The sequence below is a fragment of the Telopea speciosissima genome, chromosome 7 (genome assembly GCF_018873765.1).
Source record: "Telopea speciosissima isolate NSW1024214 ecotype Mountain lineage chromosome 7, Tspe_v1, whole genome shotgun sequence".
Classification (NCBI taxonomy): Eukaryota; Viridiplantae; Streptophyta; class Magnoliopsida; order Proteales; family Proteaceae; genus Telopea; species Telopea speciosissima.
This window is the reverse complement of record NC_057922.1, coordinates 56,645,581-56,673,562: the sequence shown is the minus strand read 5'-3', so window position 1 is coordinate 56,673,562 and position 27,982 is coordinate 56,645,581. Positions and strand designations below refer to the sequence as shown.

General features: G+C 41.4%; 1 protein-coding gene across 1 annotated transcript in view; it reads left to right on the top strand.

Moving 5' to 3' along the window:
* LOC122669585 (putative methylesterase 11, chloroplastic) overlaps window positions 1–26,239 on the top strand; it is a 57,593-nt gene extending 31,354 nt beyond the window's left edge. Inside the window, exons 4-5 of the mRNA XM_043866377.1 lie at window positions 24,710–24,841; window positions 25,671–26,239. Coding sequence (XP_043722312.1) covers window positions 24,710–24,841; window positions 25,671–25,958 — 420 coding nt within the window. The 3' untranslated portion in view covers window positions 25,959–26,239. The remainder of the gene's footprint in view (window positions 1–24,709; window positions 24,842–25,670) is intronic.
* Window positions 26,240–27,982: the final 1,743 nt, after the last annotated feature.

The following is a 27,982-nucleotide window of genomic DNA, read 5'->3' as shown; positions in this document are numbered from 1 at the left end:
TAGCCTCCAATACTTCTCAGGATTAGGCAAGACATCACCATCATTAGCAGTAAGTTTCAAATTGGGATCCATGGGAGTATCTAAAGGGTTAGAACCCAACATTCCTGTCTCTGAAAGAAGATCAAGAACATATTTTCGTTGTGAAAGCGAAATTTCTTTATTTTATTGAGCCACTTCCACACCCAAGAAATACTTTAACTTTCCTAGATCCTTGGTCTGAAACTTTTGCCGCAAATGTAGCTTCAAACTTTTAATGCTAGAAACATCATCCCCTGTAATAACTATATCATCTACATAAACCACATGGAATATTTTTCCTGCACCAGACTGGTGGAAAAACACAGAATGATCACTACCTGTTGAAATATGTAATCCAGAATATCGTGGGGGTATTCTGGTCTTTTTGGGGTAGTTTTATTCTTCTTATGTTATTAAGTGTAAGTGGGCTATGTGGGTTTTAGTCCCACATCTCCTAGTTTAGTCTCTTTGTAATTTCCCCATAATAGAGGGGCTTATCTATCAATGAAAACAAGTCATTCCATTCTCTCATTCTTTCTTTCTAACCCACGATTCTGCCAACATGGTATCAGAGCAGGTCTGATCAAGGTTAGAAAAAGAGAAAAAACCTTACTCCATCTCTTCAATCGATTTCTCCCTTCTTCTCTCTTTCTCGGCTTCTCCTTCTTCTGTTTTTTTTCTTCTCATCCTTGTAAGGGGGCAGCACTAATGAGGTAAATACAATATCCAATGATTTAGTTGCTGTCCTCCTCCATTATATCTATTTTTTTCTATTAAAATACTGCTGGAATCATCTTTGCGATTTGGGGTTTTCCAGAATTTTTTGGAGATCGACTTTCTATTACTATTGAAGGTTGACCTTCCACCATTGGAGCTCCCTATGCACCCTTCTCCAACCCCTTTCGACCCTATTCCATTATCCTCATTCCCTATTTACTTTTTCTCCAAGCTTTAATTAATTCCAGCCATCATACCCTAATCGATCTCAACTTGTCAGGGTTTTTCAAAACCCTAACTCCAATCGATTTTGGTGTTTCCTTTTTCGAATGCAGCTGATCTTTTGGGAGTGATTCCCTATTACTACAAGCCCTACTCGACCTAAGTTTGGACCCTTTCTGATGGCTGGGCTTGTTTCTACAGCAAAAATTCCTTAACATGCTAATTTGGTTACCTACCAAAAACCCTGACTTTCAGGTTTCAGTTTTTGCTAATTTTTTGAGGGTTGATTACTCCCACTGCAAGGACCAATCGACCTCAATATTGCACCTATCCAAGTTTTTTGAAGACCCCTACCCCAATTGATCTTTTCTTTTCAGGGTTTTCCAAAACCCTGATAAAAATCGATTTGGGCTAGGGATGTTTGCTGTTGTTCGAGTGCTTTGGAGGTGGTTCTAACATTAAAAGAGAACTCTCCTTCATCAGTTCAAGGCTTGAAGAAGGTCCTTTATGCTGGTGTAGTGCTGTAATGCTGCCCTACTCTACTTCTGCAATTTTTTGGAGTCTCTCCCCTTTGAAGATCAGGTCTCTCTTATTGGAGATTGATTGTTCACCTTGAAGGTTCCATTCTAGCAGCCTTGGTCAGCATCTATTACATGTCTACATCAGCAATTACAGCCCCCTTTCCCTAAATCAATCTCAATTTCTGGGTTTTCTAAAACCCTGACAACAATCGATTTTAGGGTTAGGGTTTTCCTATCAAGCTCATATTTCGAGGAGAGTCTTATACATATCAGAGGAGTATTCAACCCATATTTCAGCAACATTCATCAGTTATTTTTTGGAAAAAATTCAGGTTCATTCTTATGGCTCGATTTTTCCAATTATCAACCTATTTTCCTTATTCTTATGTGGCTGACTGCTTCAACTACCTATTGGATCTACTGAGTGATTATCTTATATTTGTTGGTTCTATTGAGCTTTACTACCTACCTTGCTGGTTCTATTGATTGGCTTCTGTAAGCATGACTGGTTGACATGCTACTATTGCCTTTATGTGGACTACTGCTGCCCTATTATTGAGACTGAGTATCCTACTATTGGAGATCGAATTTCTTTCATTATTGAAGACTTGAATCTACTACCCTGGAGATCAGCTTATTTGGGATTACAACAGTGTGTTCCAAGATTATTGGTTGCAACTACGAACCTATTTAGTTATGTGAAGCTTTTTTGGTTCATATTCGGCTTACTTTGCGAGCTTGATCCTAGCCTTATTCACTAATTCAGATTTGATCCAAGTTTTTTGTTGAAGCTTCTTACATCAATTGCTGTCCAGATATCTTCGTCAGTTCTATTTAGCATGTGAGAGTTTATAGTTTGGACTTTTGCACACTGGTTCTTCCTTGTGTGAAGATTGATCAAGTTTTTGAAGAATGGTGCCTTCTCCTTCTACAAATTAGACCTGTTTTTTTATAATTCAGATCTGATAATTGGAGATTGGTGTTTTGGAATTAGTTTGATCGATTGAAAAAGATTGTAGATTACTGTGTTGCTTTGTCCATGGTTCATTATCCCATTGCTCTTATCACTTCACCAGCTCCCAAAACATACCTTTGGCATATACCCATAACCACTTTGGATGATAATGGTATTCTCTAATTTGCCATTTCTTTTTCCATTACCCTTAGCACCTTTTTTGGAAAATTCTAGAATATTATGCTTTTGCCCTATCACTTACATCATCTCTGTTATGTCCACGTGTACTACTACATGTGAGGGGGTGATTATGTACAGTACACCTGCAGACATTGTAGAAGCAGAGCTTGCAGGAACACTTGGTGCAAAACATAGAAGGTTAGAGTTTCCACCATTGCCATTGGGTATCTCCTTTGTTATGGGGGTTGAGTTTGCCGTAAGGGGGAGATTGAAGTATTGAAGATGTTTGGTTATTGCCTGCCTATATGAAGTTCTACAGTTGGGTTGATCAATTTTGTTGCCTGATTTATTAGTTTCCGCTGCTTGCTGCCCTAGTTGCTTATCTTCAAGATTATCAGGCAGAGATTCATCACTGGACAACTGTTGAAGATTGGTGAAAGTTTGCTGATCAAGTCTGCCCTGGTTTTGAAGATATATTTTTCAAGTTCTTGAAGGTTTATTTAGGAGCTGCATTCATCTGTCGAGCTGGATTCTGCTACAACGTAGTTTTTTCCCTTTTTTTATTCAAGTTGAGCATTAGTACCTTGTATGCTCTAACTTGAGGGGGAGTGTTAGCATTATTAGAAGTTATTTTTTCTTTAGTTCAAGCTAGATCTTCTTTCTTTGCTTTATTTGTATAATCCAACTTGAGGGGGGAGTGTTGGAATATGTAATCCAGAATACTGTGGGGGATTTCTGGTCTTTTTGGGGTAGTTTTATTCTTTTTATGTTATTAAGTATAAGTGGGCTATGTGGGTTTTAGTACCACATCGCCTAGTTTAGTCTCTTTGTAATTTTTCCCTCTATTATAAATAGAGGGGTTTATCTATCAATGAAAACAAGTCATTCCTTTCTCTCATTCTTTCTTTCTAACCCACGATTCTGCCAACACTACCACACCGCAGGCTAAACTCTAACAAAACTTTAATGAATCTGCTGAACCAAGCCCGAGGGGACTGTTTCAGCCCATGCAATGACTTCTTCAGCTTACATACTAGGCCAGACTCCCCTTGAGCAACAAACCCAGGAGGTTGCTCCATATAAACCTCCTCTTGAAGATCTCCATGTAAGAAGGCATTCTTAACATCTAACCGGTACAACGGGCAATGATAAGTGGCAGCAAGGAAAATCAAAATACAAACAGAACTAAGCTTCGCCACAAGAGAAAAAGTATCCAAGTAATCTACACTATATACCTGCGCATAGCCCTTTGCCACAAGACGGGCCTTCAAACGAGTTAAGGACCCATCAGGGTTCACTTTCACCGCATACACCCAACGGCAACCAATTGCAGATTTTTGAGGGTAAGGGAACAAGATTCCAATCTGATATTCTTCCAACGCCAACAATTTCTCATTCATAGCAGCCCTCCAACTAGGATGAGATAATGCCTTTGCAACAGACTTAGGAATATGATGATTTTCAGCAGTATGCAAACATGAATGGAAGGTGGAAGACAAACCAACATAGGACACAAAGTTAGAAATGGGGTGTTGGGTACAACTCCAAACACCTTTATGAAGAGCAATAGAAATATCAAGATCAGAAGAAGGTTCCAAGGGAGAAGAAATACCTATTGCAGGATCAGCTGGCGAAGAAGTAGATGGAGTAGAGGCAGCCGAAACGGGGGGGGGGGGGGAGCCCATACTTTCCATTGGTGACGTTTAAACACAATAAGAGGAGGTGTTGGTGATGAGGTGGCCTACTGATGCAGCACCAAGTGACCACACCTGTAGGAAGAAGAAGTCCTGACACTAGGGCTTAGATTGGGAGCTATAGTTTAGGTTTGCATTCTAGTATTCTCCATTCTATACTTAGTTTATTTTTCTGTTATTTAATTTAACCGGTTCAAATTGGTTGCATCCAATTGGTTCAATTGGTTCAATTTAAGTGATTTAGCTAAGTATCTTTCAATTTAAGTTAGTAGGGTCAATTAGGTCTTTTCAGTATTTTATGCTATTAGCTTTTAATTATAGCCTTTCCCTTCCACGATTTATGGAGGAAGGATTTAATTTGTACTAGGATTTGACCATTGGCCTTATTATAAATAAAGTTAAATCGTGGGAGGTTCCCTCACAGTTGAATATTTGAAAAAAAAAACAGAATTGTTGGCTGCCATTGTTGCTGCTCCTTTTCTCCTTGTGAGTGTGCATCCTTGTGGTTCTATCAAGGTGGAAAGGGATTGGTGGAATTCAATCGACACCTTACGCCGTGACGGCTGGGAGGATCCTCTACAGCTGGAAGGTGGTTCTATCCCTCTATCACAGAGCTGCTGCCTCCATTGAAGACCTTCTTCAACCAGTAAGTTATTTAATTAGTTTCCTTCATTCCCTTCTTCTCATCCTCTAACCCAATCTAGCCGATCTGCCATACCATTCCCTCCATTATTGTCAATCGATCTACAAAACCCCAAGTGATCTTATTTCTGTCCAGACCAATTCGACCAGCCAAATCCTTTTAAATTTCAAACATAACTCCTTCACAGCCTTCCCTCCACTCGACCTTCACTGCAGGTGCATTCAATCTTCAAAACCCTAAAGCCCCTCACCTCCATTAAAGCTCCACAAGCCCTAAAATTCCCATTGCCGGATCTAACCATCAGAATCAGCCAAACTTGGGTCGAACTTCCCTCCCACTGTCCCCTATACTCGACCTAAAGCCCTGCCCTAAACTCCCATTAGAAACCCTAATTTCTGCCCAAATTCTGAAATCCAAAACCTGAAACCCTAACCCTAAAATTCTGAAATTTCAAATCCTTACCTAAACCTAACCAAACCTAGCTTATAAAACTCCTTAAAACCTGCCTATTATTACCAAATAAGAGTTACCCCATTCCCCTAACCATAACCCTAGAATTTCCCTACTTCACATCAAATCTGCCCCATCGAGTTAGCCATTCAGCAGGTCCTGGATATTTGGCTCCTAGTGGATCTATCCTCCATCTAGGGCTACATTAAGTGGTATCAAAGCCATGGATGAGCATGGCAATCCAGTGTTGAATGCAAATCTGCCACCCGATCCCATGGCTGCAATCATGGAGATGCTTCGAAAGCTGTCGGTAGATCAGCAAGCTATGCAAGCTAAACAGGACCTTATTACCGATAAGGTGTTGTGGTTAGAAGAATAGAGGAATACCCCTCACAGGGACAGCAACGTTCTTCAAGAAGAAGCTAGATATCAAGTCAATTCAGAGGTACAGAGACTACCTGACAGAGATGAAGATCACAGAGATGATTACAGAGATCAAAGAGACCATTATAGAGATCACAAAGATGGTCACAGAGATAACAGAGATGGTTACAGAGATCACAGAGACCATTACAAAGATCATAGAGATGGATTCAGAGATGACAGAGATCATTGCAGAGATCGTCGGGACAGAACCAGAGGTACCCGTGAGCCTTTCCGGGAATACAGAGATCGAAACAGAGGCCACAGAGACACAGATAGAGAAGATCGGGATAGAAATAGAGGTCGCCAGCCTACTTTTGAGGAGTACATGAGATCCTACTTCATTGGAGACCAAGGTCATAATCGGTGCCACACTAACAATCAGAAGGTGAAGCTTGAGCTGAAAGAATTTGATGGTGATCATGACCCTCAGGTATTTTATGACTGGCTTGCTGCCCTAGATGATTATTTGGACTGGTATTATCTGTCTGAAGAGAGGAAAATGAAGCTAGTCTGTACTAAACTTGTTGGACCAGCATGTGAGTGGTGGAGAACCACTGAAAGGGAGATGGATTTTAATGGAACAACACCCCGCACTTGGGAAGACATGTAGTACAACCTGAGTAAGAAGTATCAAGGCACTTCAGGTCTCAGGTACAGGATCAATTCAACTCCCTACGCCAAGGGACTATGACTGTATCTGAGTACATGAAGAAATTCGATGCACTTTCTTCTCGCACTGGCATTAGGGAGGAGGGCATCCAAATGTTTTCCCGGTTCAAGTTGGGTTTGACAAGTGAGATCAACAGGGCAATTGGGGTGGTTGAAGTTACAGACATTCGAGATTGCTTTGAGAAAGCCTTGAAAGCAGAGGAGTTACTAGCTTCAAGCAAACAGCCGGGTTCTACTTCCAAGCCGGCCTACATTAACACTAGCACCTCACGACAGGGTTCCTCTATAGGCAGCACCTCTCGCTGTGCTGCTCCCCCACGTGTTGATGATAAGGGCAAAGCTCCTACGGGACGTAATGAACCCTTCACTTGTTTCTACTGTCAAGAGAAGGGGCATATTGCTAAGGACTGCCCGCACAAGAAGAAGTCCATCAACTTGGCTGCCAAGGAAGAAACCCACGATGATGATGAAGAAAAGGGCTTCGAAGCTTATCCTGTCGATGATGATGATGATGTGGCTGCTTACTTTGAAGATGAGGGTAATGATACAAGAGGCATCCATGCGATGATTCAAGAGGCTGCTACCCAGCCAAAAGTCCAGCCTTCCCCACCCATCAAAGAGCTGCTGTCCGCCTACAAGTTCAAGCCATCTGCGGAGGATGATCTTAAGAAGCTTTTCCCTGATTTGGATGACCATTCCATGATCTCCAACCATTCATCGGAGATGAATGCTTTTAAGACGGGGAGAGTTGATGCAGCACCAAGTGCCCACACCCGTAGGAAGAAGAAGAAGAAGAAGTCCTGACACTAGGGCTTAGTTTGGGAGCCATAGTTTAGGTTTGCATTCTAGTATTTTCCATTCCATACTTAGTTTATTTTTCTGTTATTTAATTGATCCGGTTCAAATTGGTTGCATCCAATTGGTTCAATTGGTTTAATTTAAATGATTTAGCTAAGTGTCTTTTAATTTAAGTTAGAGGGTCTTTTCAGTATTTTAAGTTACTAGCTTTTAATTATAGCCTTTCCCTTCCACGATTTATGAAGGAAGGATTTAATTTGTACTAGGATTTGGCCATTGGCCTTATTATAAATAAAGTTAAATCGTGGGAGGCTCCCCCACAGTTGAATATTTGAAAAAAAAAAAAAAAAAAAAAAGAATAGTTGTCTGCCATTGTTGCTGCTTCTTTGCTCCTTGTGAGTGTGCATCCTTGTGGTTCTATCAAAGTGAAAAGGGATTGGTGGAATCCGATCGACTCCTTACGCTGTGACGGCTGGGAGGATCCTCTACAGCTGGAAGGTGGTTCTATCCTTCGATCACAGAGTTGCTACCTCCATTGGAGACCTTCTTCAACCAGTAAGTTATTTAATTAGTTTCCTTCATCCCCTTCTTCTTCTCATCCTCTAACCCAATCCAGCCGATTTGCCATACTATTCCCTCCATTATTGTCAATCGATCTACAAAACCCGAAGTGATCTGATTTCTGTCCAGACCAATTCCACCAGCTAAATCCTTTTAAATTGCAAACATAACTCCTTCACAGCCTTCCCTCCACTCAACCTTCACTGTAGGTCCATTCAGTCTTCAAAACCCTAAATCCCCTCACCTCCATTAAAGCTCCACAAGCCCTAAAATTCCCATAGCCTGATCTAACCATCAGAACCAGCCCAAACTTGGGTCGAACTTCCCTCCCACTGTCCCCTATACTCGACCTAAAGCCCAGACCTAAACTCCTATTAGAAACCCTAATATCAGCCTAAATTTTAAAACCTAAAACCCGAAACCCTAACTCTAAAATTCTGAAATTTCAAATCCTTAACTAAACCTAAACCTAACCAAACCTAACTTATTAACTCCTCAAAACCTGCCTATTATTATCAAATAAGAGTTACCCCGTTCCCCTAACCATAACCCTAGAATTCTCCTACTTCACATCAAATCTGCCCCATCGAGTTAGCCATTCAGCAGGTCCTAGATGTTTGGTTCCTAGTGGATCTATCCTCCATCTTGGACTACATTACCTGCGGAACAGGGTTAACAATGGACTGAACAACAGAACGGGAAGATCATCATCCAACTCGGACATAGTAAAAGAAGAACCATCATAAGGGGTGGATTTAAAGAAGGAAGCATCAGCAGTAACAAAGTATTTCGGTAATTTAAAGGAATAGCAGTGATAACCCTTTTGAGTGCGGGAATAACCAACAAACATACACTTAAGAGCTTTAGGATCTAACTTTGAAACACCAGGACGATGATCATGAATAAAGCAAACACTGCCAAACACCCCCGTGGTGGTACAACAAACAATGGCTTAGAAGGAAATAACAAAGAAAAGGGAATACCACCCGTAAAACAGAGGAAGGCATGTGGTTAATGAGGTAACACGTAGTTAAAACAACATCTACCCAAAAAGGTTTAGCCACTTCCATCTCAAATAAAAGTGACCGAGTGACTTCCATTAAATGTCTATTCTTCCTCTCAGTCACACCATTTTATTGTGGGGTGTCTGCAGAAGAGGATTGATGAATAATACCACATTGAACCATAAATTTAGCAAAGGGGGCAGAAAAATACTCCTTAGCATTATCACTATGAAGAATACGCAAAGGAGTATGAAATTGATTATTTACTTCATTCACAAATGCACAAAAGATGGAAAATAATTCCGAACGATTTTTCATTAAATAAAACCATGCAACCCTGGAATAGTCATCAACAAAGGTAACAAAATAACGAAAACCCAACTTGGAAACGACAAGACAAGGACCCCATACATCTAAATGAACTAAAGAAAAAGGTTAATCAAACCGTTTATTGACTCTAGGAGGGTAACTCACACGGTGAAGTTTCCCTAACTAACAGGACTCACAATTCAAACTAGAAAGTAAACGAAAATGAGTATCTAGAAGCTTCAAACTCTTCAACGAAGGATGACCCAAACGACAATGAATCTAGTGAGGTGACGTTACACTAGAACATGCCATAGATGAAGTGTCCTCGAGTATATAAAGCACTTCGACTCACGACCTCTACCAATCATCTTCTTCGTCGTAAGATCTTGAAATACACAAGAGTCCGAGAAAAAGGTTATAGAGCAGTTATAGGTTTTCGTAAACCGATTAATAGATAAGAGATTAAAAGGAAAGTTAGGTAAATACATAATTGAAAATAAAGACAAAGAAAGTGTAACATGAACAGTGCCAGTACCAGTCACTTTAGCTAAGGAACCATCAGCTAAAGTAACACTAGATGATGTTTGGAATGAGGAAAGTATACCTGAGACACCGGTCATATGATCTGAAGCCCCTGAATCAATGATCCAAGGATGAGAGGTAGCAGTTGAAAGACATGTAGTGGCATTACCTGTCTGAACAAAGGTGGCGGTTGGAGGTTGGGCACACTGAGAAATCTAGAATTGGGTAAAACGAGCATACTCCTCATCAAACATCTTCACGGTTGTACCCTCAGGCTGTGGAGATGTAGAAATAGCAGACTCAGTAGTAGTAGTAGAATTGGCAAACTGTTGCTGAGATGGTTTGCCACGAAGTTTCCAACAAAAGCGTTGGATATGTCCTGGGCGACCACAATGGTGACAAGTCTTCACTGAACTCGAACTATCAGAAGCACCCTGAGTACCGAAAGTAGGTGGTTTACTAGAATCAATGATGCAGGACATTTGGGGGCTGCTTGATGAGGGCATTTTTCCAACACAATCTGGTCAACCCTTCAAGGAATACCAAAGAACGAGAAGATCACACCATCAGGAATGACATATCAGCACCTTTCTATGTCATCATCTCATGCCATATCAGCAACCACGTCACCATCCACATCAGCAGCCATGTCAACAGCCATCCACATCAGCATATGGAGATCTTTGATTTTATTTTATTTCTTTCTTTTAAGTCTTGTGTTGCTAGATATTTTGAATTTTAAATAGGTAGTTTTTTTCTACAGGCAGTTTTTTTTTTCTGTTTTCTTTTTAGAAGTTACAAAACTGTTTTGGTTGTAAGTTGTAATTTCCTCCCCTATTCTTCCCATCCACCCTTTCCCTCCACGGTTTTGGATTACTGTCCAAATTTGGACTGCAACCTTATTTCCCTCCCCATACTTGTAACCACCCCTTTATTTTGCTGTTTAAATATGTAATAGCCTACAGAATAGGTAGAACAGAACAGAAAATAAAAAGTGCAGAATTGTTGGAGTCTTCTTCTTTCTTTAAGTCTCTCCTCTCTCTCCCCCCCCCCCCCCTCTTCTTCTTCTCCTACTGCTTCTCTTTTCCCCCTGCAATTCTGATTTCCTTCCTATCTTCTCTTTCTTTCTTTCCCTCCCCCCATTAACCAACCCCACGTCTACGACCACCACCACTCTTACCATTACCAACCGCACTATTTGGCTCTCGGTTGGGTAGAAAAGAGGCCAAAGCTGAAGTATCAACTGCAGTAGTACTCTCGCGAGAAACACGTAGAACCCTGGAAAAGGTTTCAGACAATGTGGCTACCTTGTCGCCACCAAGAATTTGGGAACGGATTGAATCAAACTCCTTACCAAAATTCCATGATAGCAAGCTGCTACCGCTGACTTTGCATTTGTTCCACATTAGAAGTAATAGGAAGTAAGGATTCAGCTCCTCATACATCCTTTTAAAATCAGCAAAATATTGGGTCAAAGGATGACCCTTTCGATCAGCCCTATAGAACTCTTGAGACAAGTCATAAATACTAGAAAGGTTGTTTGTCCAGAGTACAAAACATTAAGAAATAAGATACTCCCAGAACTCCTTAACAATATCAATGTGTGTCACCAAATCGACAATTTGGTTATCCATAGAATTCAGTATCTGTCCCAAGATTCTAGCATCAATAGTATCCCATAATGGGTCATCGTTAGGTTTAATCTTAACCAAGTGATTCTGCTGATCACGTCCAGTCAAAACCAACTTAATAATTTTCTTCCATTGTTGAAAGCTGGTGATCCCCTCTAATTTCTTTTCAGTAATACGATTAGAGGAGGAAGAGAAAACTTCGATCATCACAGACTTTAAATTATCAGATATTATGCACAGCCAACTCAATGGAGTAAAGTTGCAAAAAATAGGAGGTAAAAATTTAAACCTCAAAACGCTGACAAACATCGATTTTGCCAGAAACCTTGACAAAAAATCGATTCCAAGAGAAGGTGATCCACCCAAAATTCTGCTGCCAAGTAATGTCCGAAAAAGGCCAGCACACTCCAAAAAATCCAGTCAAGCAAAGAGAGTGTCCAAAAAATTTATCTCAAAACCCTGACAAGTGCGCTGCCGATTTTATTCTTCAGCTTCCAATGCAATCTTCACTCCATCAAACACTTCCACAAACACAAAGAGAGACCTAGTTCTTAATTTAGAACATGAACTAGTCTCTAAACAGTCCCAAAACACAGCATAGGGTGTTGCACCCCTTCAAACAAAAGATAGAAGAAACTGCAAACCTTCAATCTCTCACGAACACTTCAACTCCAGTAGTAGGTGTAAGAAAAAGAGAAGAAGACAACCAAAGAGAGCTGTAACAGTGCCTATAGCTCTGATACCATGTTAATAATGAGAGAAAAAGAAAGAGAAGAGTAGGGCATAATGAGAGAGAGAGAGAGAGAGAGAGTTGATGTGGGGGAGCAGCAGCAGCAACTAAGGTAAAAAACTTGTGGGGGAGCCTCCCACGATTTGAACTTTATAATAAATGGCCATAGGCCAAAACCTATTACAAACTAAACTCTTCCCTCACTTAAATCATGGAGGGGAGGGACCTAATTAAAACACTTAAAAACTTAAAAGGTCAGAGGACCTTTCTACCCCTAATAACTTAAAATAAAAGACTTAGCTAAATCACTTAAATTGAACCAATTGGATGCAACCAATTTGAGCCGGTTCAATTAAAAAACATAAAAATAAACTAAGTGTTGGGCTAATCCTATATGCAACCTATGTACCCCTAGTTTAGGCCCATTAAAGTGGCCTATTACATAGAAAACCCTTGGAATCAAAGGCCCAACATATATATCCCAACCCTAGGCTTATTGCTAAAGAAATAAGCCCATTTCGCTGATGAATCTGCATCACTTGACTGTCACTAGGCCAGATATATCAATTGTTGTTGGGGTTCTCAGTCAGTTCATGCAATCCCCTTGTAAGTCTCATAAGGATGCAGCTGTTCGAGTTCTTGGATATTTAAAGGGTGCTCCTGGAAAGGGGCTCATTTATCGTCCCAATAAACATATGGAGTTAGTTGCGTACTCTGATGCAGATTGGGCAAGTTCGGCTAGTGATCGTCAGTCTACCACAGGGTATTGTACTTTTGTTGGTGGAAACTTGGTTACGTGGCGAAGCAAGAAACACACCACGGTTGCCAGGTCTAGTGCTGAAGTAGAGTATAGAGCTATGGTGCATACTACTTCTGAGTTGATGTGGATTTGGTCGTTACTTCTTGAGATGAGTTTTCCGGTCCTAACTCCTATGAAGATGTATTGTGACAATCAGGCATCCATCTATATTGCTAGTAATCCGGTCTTTCATGAGAGGACCAAACATATTGAAGTGGATTGTCACTTTGTTCGCAGTGCCGTTTTGAAGAAGTTGATCGAGATACCATTTGTTTCTTCGTCTGATCTGGTAGCTGATGTGTTTACCAAGTCTCTATTTGCTCCTAGTTTTCGTTCTTGTTGTAACAAGCTGAGCATGGGTGATATATATGCTCCAGCTTGAGGGGGAGTGTTGAAATATTAGAATTAGGGGCAGGTTGGTCTTTCTCTTTCTTTTCTATCAGTTCTTAAGTCCTTTTATTATGTCGATTGGTTGTAGGGGCATATTGTGCTTTTCTTATTATGATTTTATTATTAATAGAAGAGGGACAGACCTGCAGTAGAAAATTCTATTTTAGCCGCAGGTTCTCTCCCACCTTTAAAACTTGCGTGCTTCCTCTCCTCTCTTCTTCTCTTCTTTCCCTTCTTCCTTCTCTGGTCTGATTATAGGATTCTGATGTTCTAACAGATTGTATCGATCGTATCGTATCGGCCGATACAATTCGATACGATTTGATATGGTACTGACTGATACGATACGATACAGAACAATACTTTAAACCATGTATATATATATATATATATATAATACACTTTTTCTTTTCTTTTTTTTTAACCTGAACTTATCTAGGACCCAGGGCAGCCCCTAAAATTTTATTACTGAATCCAAAAATAATCAAAGAATACAAGGGGGGGACATCCCGCCTTACCCCAAACCACATCACAACCACACAAAGGCTCTCACACTGATACTCCCCATACAAGCAAACCATGCTAGAGCCTAAAGACTGGCAAACCAGCCTTGTCCTCTCTAATGATATTAGCAAAGCCCCCAATAAGCAGACTGTCCTCGAAGTAGGTGAAGGAAGCCCCTATATCACAAGCGTTTCTAGCCAGCCAATCAGCCGCTCCGTTGCTTTCCCGATATGCAAAAGACACGGTGGCCCGAGTCCGCAAGACAAGAGCCAAAATCTCCTGGAACCAGTACCATCCCTTCCATAAGTTACACCTCTTGAGGTTGACCATATTCACCGTGGTGGCCGAGTCTGAGTTAACCACCACGTCTGCGAGGCCCAGCTCCTGACATAACTCCAACCCATCCCTGAACGCCCTGAGCTCAGCTATGGCATTAGTGCACTCCCCATATGCATTTGCAAAGCCTGCCAGCACCAAACCCCTACGATCACTAATCACCCCTCCTCCAGCTCCAAGCCCCGGGTTGCCTTGACAAGCTCCATCAACATTTAGCTTCACGGAATGAACCGGGGGGCTCCAATAGATCGGGAAAGGCTGTTTCAGCCTTGCAGAATGAGACTGAAGGCCAAAACACTGTAGGATTAAAGTATTTCTAGAGGACTCCAGCCCACCCAGCTTAGAGGGCAATTGAACTTCTCTTACCCACCCCTTGATACGCTCAATGATGGAAGCTACACAGCGACGCTTCTCATCATGCCTTCTGATATTCCTCTCCCTCCAGAGTTCCCACACAATCAAAGCAGGCAAAATACCAATGATGTAGCCACTGAGGTTCTTGCAACTCCCTGCGCCTTGCCAAAACACCATCCTGCTTCTCACATCTTGTGTGGGCAACATCGAGATGTCTAAAAGATGAGAAAAGTACTCCCAAACCTTCTTAGCCATACCACCTGAGACCAAACAGTGGTCCGCGGTTTCCCTCCTTGGCTGCCCACAACAATTGCATCTAGAAGCTAAGGGAATGCCAAGGGCCATCAGAGAATCGTCAGTGGGAATTTTACCCATCTGAAGCTGCCAAGAAAAGTAGCCCACTTTGACGGGCACAAACTGATTCCAGATCCATTTAGCAAAGGATCTATGGGTGCCCCTGTGCCGGACCTCATTCCATGCTGATTTAGAGGAGAAACGGCCATCACCCGCCGGAGTCCAGATTAACACATCTTCCCTATTAGAGAGCACAAAGCCCCCTAACTTGATGCTGTCCCTGATCGCCTCTGAATCAATGAGGCAAAGGATATCCTCCTTCCACGCCCCCTCCTCATCAACCGCGTCTTTGACACACAAGTTCACATCCACCAGCAAGCCATTGTCGACAAAGTCAATAAGGGGGCCAACACCCACCCAGTTTCCTAGCCAGAAAGAGACATTACCAACCCCAAGCAGCCATCTAGACCTCTCCAACACAAACCCCTTGAGCTCCATGGTGCTGCGCCAAGTTTTAGAGCCAGTCCCAACCTGCCCAGCCAAAGTGACATGCAAATTCTTGAAATACTTGGCCCTGAAAAAATCACTCCACAGAGATTACTCCGATAAGACCTTCCAAAACCCTTTCAACCTGAGTGCAGTCCCCACATCCTGCAGCAATCGAACCCCCAGGCCCCCTTCCTCCAGAGGTTTACAAACCTTCTGCCAGTTTACCCAATGCCTGCGGTTACCCCAATCCGAGCTGCCCCAAAGAAAATCAGCAAAGATCTTATGAAGGCTGCGCAGGACCGCTTTCGGTGGGTCCAGAGTGGCTAAGACATGAATTGGCATAGAGGAGAGCACATGCCTCAAGAGCGTAACACGACCTCTAGAAGACAACAACCTACCTTTCCATCCCGCTACTTTGTTTCTGATCTTCCCTACCAGTCCATCAAACAAATTGATCTTCATTCGTTCTGAGTGCAGTGGTGCACCCAGGTAGGTGATAGGAAGGGCCTTCCTAGGGAAACCAGTAACTATCCCCACCATGTGTGCAACAGCCATCGAAGCATTTTCCCCTAGAACAAAACAGCTCTTCTGCCTATTAACCAGCTGTCTAGAGAACCCCTTATACCTGGTGATGAAGCCCATAATCTGCTTCAGTGATCTCTTTAAGCCTCTAGAAAAGATGATCGTGTCATCAGCAAAGAGGCTATGCGAGATGCCTGGGCATCTCCTCGGAATTCTGTATTAGCCTACTAGTCCATCAACAAATAACCCTTTCAATCCCCTGCTTAGCACCTCCTCTGCCAGGATAAACAGGGAAGGGGAAAGGGGGTCTCCCTGTCGAACCCCCCTTGAGGATTTAAAGAAGCCCGACTGCTTGCCTCCCAAAACAACAAAAAACCAGCAGTTCTCGACCGTCTTCTTAACCATAGAAATCCAAGCCTCACTAAAGCCAAACCTTTCCAAGACAAGCTAGAGGAACTCCCACTCCAGTCGATCATAAGCCTTAGCCATGTCCAGCTTGAGGATCACATTGCCACCCCTTGTTTTGCTGTTCAGATCTTGAACCATTTCCTGGATAGTGGCGATGTTGTCATGAATGCAATGTCCTTGTACAAAAGCACCTTGCTCCTCCCCCACCAAGGATGGTAGTAGCCCAGTCAGCCTAGAAGTGATGATCTTTGCCAGGATCTTATAGGAGAAGTTACACAAACTGATAGGCCGAAAGTCTGCCATGACCTTCGGACTGCCCTTCTTTGGAATGAGCACCAGGTTGGCTAACGTAAAACTTCTTGGTAGAGCCCCGCCCATGAAAAAATCCTGAACAGCCTCCCACACATCATGGCCCACTAACTCCCAACAGGCCGAGAAGAAGATCCTCGAGAAACCATCAGGGCCTGGGGCACTGTCCCCAAAAAGGGAAAACATTGCTATCCTCACTTCCTCTATAGATGGTACCCCTAGGAGGAAAGCATTGTCCGAAGAAGAGAGCATCCTGAGAATCAAAGACAAAAGCCCCTCGTCCACCACACACCCCTGAGAGGTGAAGATCCCCGAGAAGTATTGCACCGCCTCCGCCTGAATCGCATCAGGATCGGAAATCCACTCTCCCTCTCCTCCCTTAATTTTGTGAATGCCAGCTTTCCTCCTTCTGACCTTCACCAAGGAATGAAAGAACTTCGTGTTACGGTCCCCTTCCTTCAACCAAGTCGCCCTGGACTTTTGCCTCCAGAAAATTTCCTCCTATAAAAGAACCCCCTGAAGAGCCTCCTTGGCCGTTTGCAGAGCCCCCCTAACCTCCTCACTGTTGCACTGGTCTGATTCGGCCTCTGCCCTACTAACACTGTCCTCTGCATCCCTGACCCTCTGATGAATGTTGCCAAACACCTCCTTGTTCCAACGCCGCAAAGCCCCACGAAGACCTTTAAGCTTAAGATACAGAACATAAAGAGGAGATCCCACAACCGGTTTGTCCCACTGGCTTTTGACAAACCCCATAAATTCCGGATGTAACAACCACATCTGCTGAAACTTAAAGGATGAAAAACCTCGGTCACCATTAACTGCAAAGGACATCCCAAGAGGGGCATGGTCCAAACAAGTCTGGTTAAAATGAGTGACCTCAGTCCTAAGAAAAGCTCCAGCCCACTTCGCATTAACCATAAAGCGGTCCAACCTAGCCAAAACTCTTTTGGTGCCTTCTTGGTTATTTGACCAAGTGAACATACTGCCAAAGAATCCCGCATCCATGAGACCAGCCCTACTAACAAAACTACCAAACTCCTCCAGGGAGTGAGAGCAAGCAGGACGGCCCCCCTCCTTCTCCGTCGGATCGGCCACCACATTGAAATCACCTCCCACTGCCCACGGCCCATCTATAGATCTGGAAAAGGCCTCCAAACTAGACCATAGCTCCCTCCTCTCACCATCCGTGCAAAGACCATGCACAAAGGTAATAAAAAAGGTTCCCACCCCTACATCAACACACCGAAGGGTGACAAACTGGTTCTGTTCCTGCACCACAGTTACCTGCACAAATTCCCTCCAAAAAATCCACAGCCTGTCCTGGGTATGCAGAGAATCCAACCCAATCCTTCTCATAATTCTTCTCCCTTTAGATATCTGCGCCTTAGGTTCTGCAATCGCAACAACGTCAAATTTATGCTGACCCACTAAAGCTTTCAATCGCCTTGAGGTTGGCTTATTACCTACTCCCCGAGCATTCCAAAATAAACAATTCATTGGGAAACGGATTGGAGTTTCTCTATTATATATATATATAATACACTAAGTGGTAGCTAAACTAATCAAATTTAATCTATTAATACACTTACTTACCATGGTCAAACCTGTATTAAGGCCTTATTACCAAACATTAGACACCTCATAACATTATGCTAGGTGGCTTACCCTTGTAATTCCACTACCAATAACCCATGCAAATGGTGGCATTCCTAGAACTAAGCATGTGGTCTCTTAATATGCAGCCAACCTTTAATCTCCACTAACTTCCATTAAATCATGTTTAACACCGTTTAACCATATTTATCTCTAATCATTCATATAACCCCTAGTACTATTCACTTTGTTTATTAAAATCATATGAAATCATATAATACCATATAATATCAAATATATCATTTCTATACATATCATATATAATTGATTTATAAATACTCATAACAACATGAATAATAATAAATAATCTAGTTCACATTATAATACTGTTGTAATATGGGTTCAAGGGTATTTATGTCATAGGGGTATTTTAGTCCTTGTTCCTATTCTGGAATGTTCCTACTTTCATTATAAATAAAGTGGGGCTGTGATCATAAAGTCATAAGCCATTATTCATATTCACCACATGGTATTAGAGTTGGGGATCCACATTGGGATCATCACCCTAATGCCTTTCATCACAAAACTCTAGAGCTTCTCACTCTCTCTCTCCTCTCGACTTGCGCCGCCAGCCACCGACCACAGTTCTGCCTCTCTCTCTCTCTCTCTCTCTCTCTCTCTCTCGGTCTTCCTCTTAGCGCCGGTACCACCGCCCTCGTCCTTCCCGGCAGTACTCCCTGCTACCACCGCCTCCTTCGCTTCCTCTCGGTCGCGACTCCGGCTGCTGCTGGCTTCTTTTCTTCACCCTTGGTGGTGAGTTATCTCCCACCAAGGGTCTCTATCTCGATCGGCATGTTTTAAATCCCTAACCTTTGGGATTTGTTGATTTCTTTTGGGATCCTTTCTGGTTGTTGTTCTGTTGATTGGGGTTTTGTTCTACCAGCAACTATGGCAGATTCTAATATCTCAACCGCTTCTACTGGACATGAAGGAGAAACTCAGCATGACTTCCTTCCGTTTCCTGCTAGCCCCATTAAATTAAATGGAGCAATGATGTCATGTGGTTGACATCTTGTATTTTGGCTATTGGTTCTTGTGGTCTTTCTGGTTACATCATAGGAACCACTACTATGCCTACTGATGCTGGTTCTACCCAAGATAAATGGATGACATTAAATTTTCTTGTAATGTCATATCTCATCAACTCCATGGATCCTGATATTGCTAGTGGCTATCTCCTCGACACTGCTGCCAAGATTTGGAAGACAACCAAGGATACTTATTCCCAGGTCGGTAATACTGCCTAGTGCTATGTACTCCATCAAAAGATACATGCCACGAAGCAACCAGAATTATCCCTCTCCCAATAATATTCTAAACTGTGTGGTATGTGGCAACAACTGGATTTTTATGCGCCCTTTACTAGTATTTGTGATGTTGATGCCACTACCTTCAAGAAGTGGGAAGGTCTTTGGGTATTTGATTTTCTTGGTGGTCTCAATATGGAGTGCGATCAGATTCAAAATCATGTCTTGAATCGTGATCCCTTCCCAACTCTTGAACAAGCATATGCTATGGTGCAATCAGAGGAAAGTCGTCGCATTGCTATGGTTCATCCAGTTACCTAGGAGTGTTCTATCCTCCTCACCAAACCACAACAAACATCTCGTGGGGTTCCTTCTCGTACTACAAGTAATCGTTCCACTGTTGATTGCCCACCGGTGAAGTGTGATTTTTGTGGCAAGGAATGTCACACTAGAGAGAAATGTTGGAAGCTACATTGGCGCCCCAATGATACCAGGGGACGTGGCCAAGGTCGTTCTTCTATAGCCATGGCTAATCAAACTTCATCTGAAGACATCACATCCGACCAACCTCTTTCCCTAGAGGAATTTCAGCATCTTTGTCATTTGATGACTCGGCTTGACACTACTTCACCAGTGCCTTCTGCTGCTTTTGCTACCTCATTGCCAGGACATTCCACTCCTACTTCTTCACCTTCACCCACACCAGGTATTTTGTTTAGTAGCAATTATGCCTCAATCATGTCCAATTCTTGGATCATTGACTCCGGGGCACCTGATCACATGACAAGTTCTTTTACCCAATTCTTTAAATATTTTCCATTGTCTAGTAACAGTAAAGTTTGGGTCGCTGATGGTTCTCTTTCCTCTATTTTTGAGAAGGGCACCATTAAGTGCACTCCTTCCTTGTGTCTCTCTTCTGTTTTGCATGTTCCAAAATTTTCTACAAATTTATTATCTATTAGTAGTCTCACTCGCGATTTGAATTGCAAAGTGACTTTCTTTCCTACCCATTGTATTTTTCAGGACTTGGAAATGGGTTATACGATTGGCAGTGGTAAGGTGGTAGTGGTCTCTACATGGTTGATAGTTCTCCATCACCCTCATCCGCTTTGGTTTCTCAGGCTTCTCTCCATGAATCTTCTGCATCAGCTTTGGCCAAATTGCATTAGTAGCATCGTTGTCTTGGCCACCCTCTTCTTGGAGTTTTATCTACTTTAATTCCCAATTTATTTAAGTGATGTAATCCAAACAATTTTTCTTGTGATGCTTAAGCAAACTAAGGTTGTTTATCCCATTTCAGATAATAGAAGTCTAATTCCATTTAATTTAATTCATTCTGATGTGGGGCCCTGCCTATTGTGTTTCCACCTCTAGCTACCAGTGGTTTGTCACCTTTATTGATTGCTTTAGTCGTAGTACACGGGTTTAACTTATGCACCAAAAGAGTGATGTCTTCTCTTACTTCCAATTGTTTCACAAAATGATTCTGACTCAGTTTGATGCTCGAGTAAAAATTCTTCGGACTGATAATTGGAAGGAATACATGTACGACTCCTTTCAGACCTACCTTTCTTCTCATGGGATTATACATTAGACCTCTTGTATGGAACTCTTGCCCAGAATGGGGTAGCTGAAAGGAAGAATCGTCACTTCTTGGAAGTAGCCAGATCTCTTATGTTCATAATGACTGTTCCTCTTCGGTTTTGGGGTGATGCTATGCTCTCTGCTGCCTATCTCATCAGTTGGCTGCCTTCCTGTGCACTAGCAGCTTGCTGCCCTCTTGATGTTCTACTGGGATCCTCTTCTTTGGTGGTTCCTTCTAAGGTCTTTGGTTGTGTAGCGTTTGCTCGTAATCATCATGTCCATGGGAAGTTTGATCCCAAGGGACTCCGCTGCATTTCTTGGGCTACTGCAACCCAGAAGGGGTATAAGTGTTATCATCCGCCTACACGGAAATTATTTGTCACCAAGAATATCATTTTTCGCGAGTCTGTGGCCTATTTTCCTACTCATGGTCCTCTTTAGGGGGAGCATATTAGTGAAGCGAACTTGATTCCACCATTGGATGTATATGTACCTACAGTGGAAGATCCATCCATAGAACTTGAGGATGACATAACTGGACAAGAACAAGTGCAGCCTGTGATCCAAGGGGGAACAGGAGCAGCCTTTAATTCAGGGGGAGCCTAGGGAGCCTGACATCTTGAAGGCTTTCTCTCGAGAAACTTAGCATAAAAGAACCATCACCACTGCTCCACCTCAATCGGCATTACCTGTTCCAAGTTCTCCTTCTGGTAAGTCTACTTCTGATCATAGTCTTTATTTACCAATTGCTATTTGTAAGCCTAAAATAACCTGTACTCAGTATCCTATCTCCAATGTTGTTTCATATAATTCTCTTTCTCCCTCTTTCTATGTCTTTGTTTCCTCTTTGTCCTCTGTTTCTATCCCTAACACCTGGCAGGAAGATTTCGTTAATTCAAAGTGGAAAGAAGCAATGAATTAAGAAATGAGTGCCTTAGGAAAGAATAACACTTGGGAATTGGTAACACTTCCTCCTGGAAAGAAACCCATAGGTTGCAAATGGGTTTTTGTTGTTAAACAGAAGGCTGATGGATTGGTTGAGAGATATAAGGCTAGGCTGGTTGCCAGAGGTTTTACCCAAACCTATGAGATTAATCATCAGGAAACATTTGCCCCTGTTGCAAAGATGAATATTGTTAGGGTAATTATTTCCTGTGCTGTCAACGTAGGATGAGACCTTCAACAATTTGATGTAAAAAATGTTTTTCTCCATGGGGAGTTAGAAGAAGTATATATATGGAGATTCCTCTTGTTTTTTCTGCCCTAGAGACACAAGGAAAGTTATGTCATCTGAAGAAAACTTATATGGTCTAAAGCAGTCCCTTAGAGCATGGTTTGTCATTTTCATAGAGCCATGGTAGTGTAGTCCTAGATTTGAAAAGTCAAACTAGAAGCCCATAACCAGGATCTGAACTGAACATGTAGTTCGGTTAGGTCAAAATAGGTGAAAATTGTGAAATTAGGGTTAGGGTTTGATAGGACCTAGGGTTTGATGGTAGGGTTAGGTCAAGTTGATGTAGAGGAGTCTATCAGTGAAGGTTCCGTTAAGTTTTAACAAATCTAGGCCTTTTAATTAGTATTCGCAGCAAGGTTAGGGTTGGGGTTTCGGGTTTGAGAAAAGAGAAAAAGATGGATTTTTAGGGTTTATGATGGTCAAATGAGGGGGCAATTTGGATCGAGTTTTCCTTATGGTGAGAGGAGAGTTTGATCCAAAAAAGGAGGGATTTTGCTAGCTGGTTTGGTCTGGGCAGAATTTAGGTAATTGGGAAAAGAGACAACAAAAAGGGGGAATGTTAGGATTTGGGTACACACAGAGCAATGCTGATCATACCTTGTTTATCAAGAAGGCAGGCCAGCATATTACAGTATTGATGTCTATGTGGAGGACATAGTAATCACTGGAAATGATGTTGAAGAGATAAGCAAATTAAAAGCTTATTTTGGTATAAAATTTGAAGTTAAAGATTTGGGAAAGCTTAGATACTTTCTTGGGATCGGTGTTGCTCATTCAGCTCAAGGCATCTCTCTTTCTCAAAGAAAGTATACACTTGATCTATTGTGGGATGTAAGCCAGCGGATACACCATTGGAACCGAATACTCACTTAAATAGTAAGGACGGAGAGCCAGTTGACAAAGGCAGCTATCAGAGATTGGTTGGGTGTTTGATATACCTGTCCCATACTCGACCTGATATAGCTTTTGCAGTGAGTGTAATTAGTCAATATATGCATAATCCTTATTCTACTCATCTGGAGGCAGCTTATAGGATCTTGAGGTATTTGAAGTCTTCTCTTGGAAAGGTAGTCTCTTCTCTCTTCACAATCATCTTCGAGTTGAAGCCTTCACTGATGCTAGCTGGGTAGGGTCTCCAGATGACAGAAGATCTACATCAAGCTATTGCATTTTTGTTGGTGGTAACTTGGTTACTTGGCGAAGCAAGAAGCAAGCTGTTGTTGCTCGATCCAATGCTGAAGCAGAATTTCAGGCTATGACCAATGGAATATGCAAACTCCTCTAGCTCCAAGGACTCCTTCGAGACTTACATGTTGTTGTTGATCTACCTATGCGTCTCTATTGCGACAGTAAATCAGCAATAAGTGTTGCACATAACCCAGTTCAAAATGATCGCACCAAACATGTTGAAATTGATCGTCCCTTCATCAAGGAGAAGCTAGAGCAAGGAGTCATTTGTGTTCCTTTTATCCAGTCTAGTGAGGAATTGGTTGATGTTCTCACTAAGGGAATTAGTAGTAAGAGTTTTCTTTTATAATTAACAAGTTGGGTATATTTGATATCTATGCACCAACTTGAGGGGGAGTGTTGTAATATGGGTTCAAGGGTATTTTTGTCGTACGAATATTTTAGTCCTTGTTCTTATTTTGGAATGTTCCTACTTCCATTATAAATAAAGTGGGGCTGTGATCATAAAGTCACAAGCCATTATTCAAAGTCTCCACAAATACAACAAAATATTACATATCGGATTACATAATATAAAAGTATATAATAAAATTTATAAAATGTCAAACAATCATAATTACAATCAAGCCATTTGACAATCAATGTATTAATTACAAGTATGCCATTGCACAACAAAAACAATATAATTTTCAGACAATATCTCCACACATATCAGTATGTAAATGTAAATAACATAAAAAAATATTCACAATATCATATTTAATAATCTATATAACAGTCAAATAGCCAGAAACATCCAAAATAAAAATAATGAAAAGTCAAATGTGGGGTATTACATATATCCTAAAAAATTATTTAAGTCTTACGAGAATCAAAAAGAACTATAAGCGTAAGTGAAGTTTATTGATCACGTATCTATTCTAGCCTTTTGAAATTCTCGAACAGTGTTGGTGTATATTTGTGACACCTACAACTGTAACTTTATTTTCATTTGCGGAAGAGAGGTCCTTAAAGAAATGAATGACCTTGCGATATGGTCTACCTTTTCTGTTTGAATTTTTAGGTCCTACATATAACTTGGCACTCAGCATGCTAATGCTCAACTGTTATGCCCAAAAAAATCTAATTGAGGCTTTGTCCTTATGTAATACACTAGATGGTTAATCCAGACATCCTTCCCCTTTAATCCTTATAGACAAGAAGTTGAACTCTGGCACTTGGTTTGTAAATTGTAATTCTATCTATGATCTATGAGGGAGTGAGAGACCTAAATATTTAATCTAATGCTTTTGGCTTAAAAAGTATATGTTTGCTCTGTTGCCACTGATACTCTCAACTTTTACAGGCAGATTCAAATGATCTTATGCGATCTGCTCAAATATTTATATATGCAAATGGGAATGACCACCCCCCAACTGCTATTGACCTTGACAAAACATTATTGAGGGACTTGCTATTTAATCAAAGTCCTGCTAAGGTATGTTTTTGTGTTAATCTGCTGATACAAGATACGTCTCTTTGTACCATGAATAGTTTATAAGATGGTATCGACCAAAAAATAAAATAAAATAAAATAAATAAAGAGCAAGAGATCTGTCTGGTTGTGTAGCGCCTGCACCAGCACGGGGGGCAATGAGAATTGATGCAGGGGCATCAACATAGGTGCGATTTTTTTATTTCATTGGGGGGGGGGGGGGGCAGGGTGGTACTTTCGTGCGCTTCTGTGTCTGGGTGCCGGAGTCACGCAACCAGTTGGCATTCTTTTTCCCATAAATAAAATAGTTTATAAGATGTATTTTTGTATGGTCACATGGACAAAATAAAGAATGTTGATTTTCAATTGAGTAGAAATATTGTTTCATTGAGATCTTCATGCTTTCATGATGTATTTTAGCATCTTAGTGATACGGACAAGGATGAAATTGTTTATAGTCATGGGCATGTGGCCTCCAGTATGGCCTCTTCAAAATCTTTATATGTTGATTTCATGTTGAGTACTGGTACTCAAAACATTCTGCCAACCAGTAAAGACGCCATATTTGCCATAATCTGGAAAGAAACTCCTAAGAAGTTATCTTGTACAAGGTGGTGTTACAATTGGAAATTTGGTTACTTATTTCCTACCATGACCACCTCATAATCATTTGATTGAAAGAGGAACCATTAGTTGGGGATGAGGGGAGAAGAGAAGGAAAAAAAACAGAAATAAGCTACCTGATGCCGCAGTTTTGTCAAATAATTGGTTTTTATGAATTCTTTTCTACTTGAACTTCTGCATTAACTCTTTTTGGTTATCTTGATACCAGGATGTCGCTTTGGCATCAGTTTCCTTGAGGCCAATTCCTTTTGCTCCAGTTCTAGAGAAGCTCTCCCTTTCTGATAGTAAATATGGCTCTGTCAGGCGGTTCTATATAGAGACTCCTGAAGATAATGCAATACCCCTGTCTCTACAACAGAGCATGATAAGTTCAAACCCCCCAGAAAAGGTCTTCCGGCTGAAAGGTTCTGATCACTCGCCTTTCTTTGCAAAGCCTCAAGCCTTACATAAGTTATTGGTGGAGATCTCAAAGATTCCCTCAACCAAAGTCAGGTAGTTCCAGACACTCTGGAGCCTCATCCTGATTGCTAACACAACTGGCGCATGCATGCCAGCCCTTTTAAGAGATGGCGATGTGTATATGCATGCAATGTTGTATATACTAGATAAGATTCATGTGTCATCGCACATATGTACTTGCCGCTGCATATTTTGCAACATAGATTCCCATTAGTTTTGTGCATGAAGGAGTCGCCAGTCATTTATGAGATGCTTTTATTTGGGCATTTTTCGAATTTTACATTGGAAGGCAATGAGGTAATTTACCACTGGTATCCTTACATGTCGTGTATATGATAATCCTTTCTTTCCTTCGTGTCTGTTTTATGATGAAATATGTTGTGTGGTTTCGTTTAATTCGTGGACCTGTGGGGATTCCTTGGATGTTTTAAAAATGGTATGATCTCATGCACAGGTTAGATAGAATCAAGTTTTGATTTTGTTGTGTTTTCACATATTCCCTGCTCATTCGCTTGCAAGTGGAGCTTTGCGAAATTGCAAACAACCGCTAGCTCGGTTGGTTGGAGGCATTGCCGGTTGAGTGCATGCCCAGGAGGTCAAGGGATCGACTCTCCTGGATTGCATCTGTGCCATAAAGGCACCACCTCGTCCCCCTCCCCCTTGGTAGTTGTAGGATTTTGTTGGCGGGATCTCGCGATCTTGGTGGTGATCTCCCCTTATTCTGTTTGATCAAGCTGTACCTGGTAGGAGGTTTTTCTCCTATCTCTCTTCTTAATAAAATATGTTTCTGCATTGTTCAAAAAAAAAACTCAGCACAGGAGAACCTCCGGCTGAGGGATTCTCAGTCCAAAACATGGAGTCCTCATAGGCCCACGAAACATGAACAAAATAAATGAAAAAACTCCTAGAAAGAAATATGAGAGTCCTCAATAACACAGTACGAGTTGTCCAATCAAGTGATGACTTAAATTTGTTAAGGGCTCGAATCACAAGTAGGCACTTCGATGCAATCACTAAAGAGGGGAATCCAAGGTTCATCGCTAAGAGCATCGCAGCCCGATATTAAACAAGCCGAACAACCTCTAAGGACAGCCGCTCTCCCTCCTATTTGAGAAGCGGCAAGCTATGCCCCAGCAATGACTGCAAAAATGGAGTCCAAGCCAGAAATATGCTGATTGGGCCAGTTAGGATAGACCACTCGCAAAGGCTGAGAGTAAAGATGTCAGTGGATATTAAAAAATTCGTATTCGATCTGCGTTCGTTTAGGAGAATCCGGATTAATCCGAAAACTAATTGGATACGAATATGATAACCTCCTATCTGACTGATTATTATCTAATTTGTTTCGCAATCTGACGGTAATAAAATGTCTGAAATATATCTGTGTTTATCTATCCAATTAAGTTACCTTATTGGATTTTGTTTTCTTATTTTTATAATTTTATAAGTTAAGATAATGTGATTCTTTTTCTAGATTTTCATACATATATCGTTTTATGAACTGTGATATATGGAATCACATATCTATTAAAATAAATACAAGATAAAATAAAAATTAAAAAAAACGTAATAAAATCAAAGACTAAGAAGAGTAGAAGAAAGGGTAGTTGTTGAACTCTGAATTCTCAACCCTAACCCTCATCAACGAAATTGATAGGATATTATCCGATTCCGTACAAAAACTAATAGGATATTAACCAAATCTATCCGAATATAATCGGATACGAATATGATAATACCACTATCTGACCGAATTCGATCCGTTTACATCCTTAGCTAAGAGTGTGCAATACTCATAAAGGATTATGTGGAAAGAAGACAAAAAGCACATAAGTCGGGCTAGACATAACTAAATATAGGGAAAAAGAACTCTATTTTTAGTTTCCAAATTTGCCGCATTAAAGTAGACCATTGAATATTAAAATCAGGGGAGGGGGATAGGTATGCTAGCGGTATACCGTAAGCTAGCATCCAGTGTGTCTATCTCTCTCTTCCACCTTTGAAATGACTCCCTTACCCCTCAAAAGGAGAAACAGAGAGATAAGACACATAGGGTGCTAA